At 44.3% G+C, this 4,930-nt stretch overlaps 1 protein-coding gene across 1 annotated transcript; it reads right to left on the bottom strand.

Annotated features, from left to right (window-relative positions):
* Window positions 1-482: 482 nt before the first annotated feature.
* On the bottom strand, window positions 483-4,412 carry MRPS17 (mitochondrial ribosomal protein S17). Its single transcript, XM_049787830.1, has 3 exons — window positions 4,091-4,412; window positions 3,224-3,362; window positions 483-764 (listed from the first exon to the last, which is right to left on the bottom strand). Exons 1-3 carry the CDS (start codon window positions 4,120-4,122, stop codon window positions 498-500), a joined length of 438 nt encoding a protein of 145 aa, XP_049643787.1. The 5' UTR covers window positions 4,123-4,412; the 3' UTR covers window positions 483-497.
* Between the last annotated feature and the right edge of the window lie 518 nt (window positions 4,413-4,930).

Genomic DNA, 4,930 nt, shown 5'->3' on the forward strand with positions numbered 1-4,930 from the left:
ACCCAAAAACCAAAAAATAAATAAACAAATAAATAAATATAAATAAAATCAATGAAGTCTCAAGTCCTGTGCTTTCTGCTTTTGTGTATATAACTCATACCTGTGCTCACAACCCATCCACACACATCCCACACACATTCTCTCTATAGCCATAGCAGTAGCACATATAACATATAGAAAAATATTCCTTGGGGCCGGAGAGATAGCATGGAGGTAGGGCGTTTGTCTTTCATGCAGAAGGTCATTGGTTTGAATCCCGGTGTCCCATACGGTCCCCCATGCCTGCCAGGAGCGATTTCTGAACGTGGAGACAGGAGTAATCCCTGAGCGCTGCCAGGTGTGACTCAAAAACCACACACACAAAAAAAAGTTATAACAAGATTTAATTCATATTGCTCTTAACTATTTCATACACATCAGAAGAAATAGCTGGTGGTGAAATTAAGGAAAAAATGTTTTCCCTTAAAACAAACATCTCTGTCTCTCTTTCTACTACTTTATTGTGTTGAAGAGATAGAAAGTTCTTTCAGATTTTTGGTTAGGGTGGTTTCCAAACTGATTGGATCCTCCAAGTAAGTAGTGCCTGCACAAGGTTTTCCAGTCACTGGATCTATGACTTGTCCAACTTTGAAAACGATCTCGGCTACTTCATGCTTCACGTGCTTTGTTCGAGGAACAGGTAAAGCTTTGAGAAGCACAATATCTCCAACTGTGCACTGCTGAAGACCATCATGGGCAAAGTAGGTTTTTCGCTTATTAAAATACTGTTAAAAAAAAAAACAACACATCAGTAGATCCCAACCATGATCTAGTTATTTTTATAAACCAATATTCATGTGAAAAAAGCTAAGCCTTAAAAAATGATACACTTAAATAAATCAGAAGTTTCCAATAGAAGCCATTTTATTTTTAGTATATCCCTACGATTTTTTCCAGAGCCTATCCTTTCCCCAAGATCTCTGGCATAGTAAAGTCATGGCGCCATCTAGTGTTGCATAATTGGATGCGCAGTAACAGACATTTTGGTAACGAATGTACAACCACCAAAAATTCAAAATCAACTGTGCGGAATCTAAGATATTTCTGGCAACTGTTGCCAGTGTTGCATTTCTTGAGTGAAAAGATGCTGTGAGGGCCGGAGAGATAGCATGGAAGTAGGGCGTTTGCCTTGCATGCTGAAGGATGGTGGTTCGAATCCCAGCATCCCATATATATGGTCCCCCGAGCCTGCCAGGAGTAACTTCTGAGCATAGAACCAGGAGTGACCCCTGAGTGCTGCTGGGTGTCACCCAAAAACAAAATTAAAAAAAGAAAGAATAGATGCTGTGAATGGAAAGAGGTTAAGAAGCCACGCTCAGGCCCATTCCCTTAAAGTACTCTTGCCTTTATCAATCACAATTTCTCAATATATTTCAACTCTTCTTTCTCCTTGGCTTTCTTTACAATCTATAGACATACCATGCCCACCATGATCTGTGTGACTGGAACTAGTCATTTACTCATTTCAAGCTCACTTTTCTTTGAAACATAAAATCAGACACTAACACTGGCACCTCACAGTTATCAAGAATATTAAGTCCCCCCTTCCCCCCGTGTCCCATATGGTCCCCTGTGCCTGGCAGCAGATAAGCCAGGAGTAATCTCTGATCACCGCCGGGTGTGGTCCAAAAACCAAAAAAAAAAAAAAAAAAGAATATTAAGTTTTCCAATTGAAAGCACTTTGTTTTTGTTTTTGCTTTTTTCGATAAGGGGCACACCTGGTGGTGCACGGGGTTATTCCTTGCTTTATGCTCAGAAATTACTCCTTGCAGGCTTGGAGAACCATAAAGGAATCCAGGGATCGCACCTGGGATGGACGTGTGCAAGGCCGTGCTACCTCTCCAGCCCAATCCAAAGCACTTTGATGTCCTACTCAAGTTTGCAAATAGGTCATCAATTATAACCAGAACCACCTATCCTTATGACAACTTTGCCTCAGCAGGATTTCCATTTTACAAAGAAAAATACTCAGACAAGTAATGTGTACTCTAGTAAACAGAGTCAGTGTTCAAAGTAAGATCTCTACGCTCAAGCTGTCACTCGTCAATGTGTTCCTATGTTTTTGACCTCCGATAACCAATGGCATCCTACGTTTTTAAATGCCTCACCATGAGTGCAGAAACATCCTTGGCACATAACTCTCCTACCCCTTAACAAGAAAGCAATGAGTGTTCCTTCTAACAGCTTTTCTCATTCATTTCTGCTCTAAGAACTGCTCATTTCCTTATCATTTACGTTATTAACTTTTGTAACATTATCTTTTATCCAGTGTCTTATATTTAATCCTCATTCCTATCCAACTTCAAATTTGTCTTTCCTTTGCTTCTAGGAAGAAATCTAAAATGATAAAAAAAAAAAAAAGAAATCCTTCATACTGGGCTGGAGAGATAGCATAGAGGTAGGGTGTTTGCCTGGCATGCAGAAGGACAGTGGTTTGAATCCCAGCATCCCATTTGGTCCCCCAAGCCTGCCAGGCGCAATTTCTGAGCATAGAGCCTGGAGTAATAACCCCTGAGCGTTGCCGAGTGTGACAAAAAATAAATAAATAGGGCCCGGAGATATAGCACAGTGGCGTTTGCCTTGCAAGCAGCCGATCCAGGACCAAAGGTGGTTGGTTCGAATCCCGGTGTCCCATATGGTCCCCCGTGCCTGTCAGGAGCTATTTCTGAGCAGACAGCCAGGAGTAACCCCTGAGCACCGCCGGGTGTGGCCCAAAAAACAAACAAATAAATAAATAAATAAAAGGAACAACAAAAAAAAAATCCTTCACAGTCCACCTGATCTTATAGTCATTCAACAGAAATATCTACCATGTGGCAAATTCTGGGTTCAACTTTGCCAAGTCAACTGTGTGAGTAGCCAAAAATAACCCCTCTAAACTACTCTGGATAATGACTTCCCTTCACCCACTCATCTGAATAAAATGCTCTTAGATCTTCAACACAAATCTCTCTTAATCTGTGATACTCTCCTTCATCACCTGGGAAACTGCACACAGAACTGTTAAAACGATCACTTTGAGATCAACTGTTTGTCCTTCAAATGTCTGTGCAGGTCCTGAGTAATTTTTGCACCTGTTCACAGCAGATGCTCAAAATATCTTTACAGACAGGAAAGTGTTTTTCTGCCCAGAACAAAAACATGTTGACTTCTCAATTCCACTTGAATATGAGATGTTCCTCACCTTTAATAAATAGGGATCCAGAACAAGCCTGGTCACTCTCACTTTCGCAGTTTTTTGCATTGCTGTCCCAATCACCTTCCCTACGATCCATTTGGCATGGACAGAAGAACGAGCTACTGACATAATGTGACTCTGAAACCTGAGAAACAAACGTCAACGTTTAATGCACATACTAAGTTATGGCTTAATAAATAAATGTCAACAGGGATCCCAAGTACTTTCTGGAAATACTTTTTTTTTTTTTTTGCATCTTGTGTTTTAATTATAGTTTAGGAACTATGTTTAACATTTATGAGATTTTTCTTGTTTTTCTTTTTATGGTTTTTGGGTCATAGTCCGCGGCGTTCAGGGGTTATTCCTGGCTTTCACTCATTAGTCGACCCTGGCAGGCTCCGGGACCATATGGGATGCCGGGATTCGAACCACGTCCATCCTGGATTTGGCTGCCTGCAAGGCAAACGCCCTACCGCTGTGCTATCTCTCAGGCCCCAACATTTGTAATTGTGGCCTCTACCCTTGTCCTTGTTACTTATAGCTCTTATTTCTCCCACCTCTCTTCACACTGTTATGGAATCTGAGTTTTGTAATCCAAAGGTTGGTCGCTGTTTGATACTTTTATTTCCTTGGTTTACTTCCATAGCACAAACGGGCATGTCATTTGTCCTTCTTCCTCTGACACTCCAGCTAACATGCTAGCCATTCATTCTGTGCACGTTACTGCAAACTGCAAGATTTCATCTTTCTTTTCTTGGGGTCACACCCGTGATTCTTAGGGGCTCAGAGCTTAAGGTGGAAAAACCCATGGTGGAAACCCCTCTTGGAGATGCTTCAGCATTTCGACCAGGGACTCCCATCGCCAGAGTCTACCAAGCTCTGATGTTAACGTCTCTAAATGTCATTCGCCTTTCGCCGCACAGGAACAAGTCCTACCCCAAAGCGGCGTCTGGAGGCGTCGCCGGCCTGGAAGGCCTCAGTTCCACGAACCCTTCGTCTCGTCTTTCTGGGCCCAGCGCAAGGGCCTGGCGCTGCTGTGGAGATCGATCAGTGCACAGCAACTGGTCCCGGGAGCGAACAGCTTTTCCCCCAAAGCGACTCGACCTGCCCGTTCCAGTCGAGCTCTCACGTAGCCCGGCTCCCGCACGCACCCCGATACCTGGCTCCCTGCACCCGCTCCCGTCCGCTCCCTCCTCCGCCTGCGAGGCCGCCGAGTGCGCGGCCAGGCATGATGACGTCACGCCGTAGACCGGTCGCTCCGCCTACCCGCCCGTCCCAGCACGCTTCCTCGGACGTGGGCGGGGCTCAGCGCAGGCCCCGCCCCTCCATCTCCATTTAAAGGAGCCGCGGGTGTGGGCGGGGTTCAAATAAGGCCACGCCCTCTCTAGCCTCCATTTAAAGGAGCTGCGGCCTGGGCGAGCTTCCCCTTCCCCTGGGACGCTGGGCTTGCGGCTCTCCAGGCTTAATTTCGTTGTACGTTGAAACATCAGATCTGCCACTTGTCCAAACTGAAACACTTAAGCATTGCGCTTCTTCAGCGGTCTTAAAATCAAATAAATTTCAGTCGATTTTTAATATCCAGAATGATTCTGATACTAAACCTCCAACCTGAAGTCAGTCAATCGCAGCACAAGTGTTTGGGAAATGAGAAAGGATTTACTGGCTACAGCAAGCAGCGGTAAGGGAGAGATGACGTTGTCAAGTCTTGATCTT

Source organism: Suncus etruscus, chromosome 15, assembly GCF_024139225.1.
Source record: "Suncus etruscus isolate mSunEtr1 chromosome 15, mSunEtr1.pri.cur, whole genome shotgun sequence".
Taxonomy (NCBI): domain Eukaryota; kingdom Metazoa; phylum Chordata; class Mammalia; order Eulipotyphla; family Soricidae; genus Suncus; species Suncus etruscus.

What these genes read in the sequence shown, in the direction of transcription:
- MRPS17 (XM_049787830.1), bottom strand. Translation starts at nt 4,122, where the DNA reads ATGACATTTAGAGACGTTAACATCAGAGCTTG. An exon ending in GACGTTAACATCAGAGCTTG is followed by an intron (nt 3,363 to 4,090) that starts GTAGACTCTGGC and finishes TTTGTTTCTCAG; the next exon opens with GTTTCAGAGTCACATTATGT. An exon ending in TGGATCCCTATTTATTAAAG is followed by an intron (nt 765 to 3,223) that starts GTGAGGAACATC and finishes TTTTTTTAACAG; the next exon opens with TATTTTAATAAGCGAAAAAC.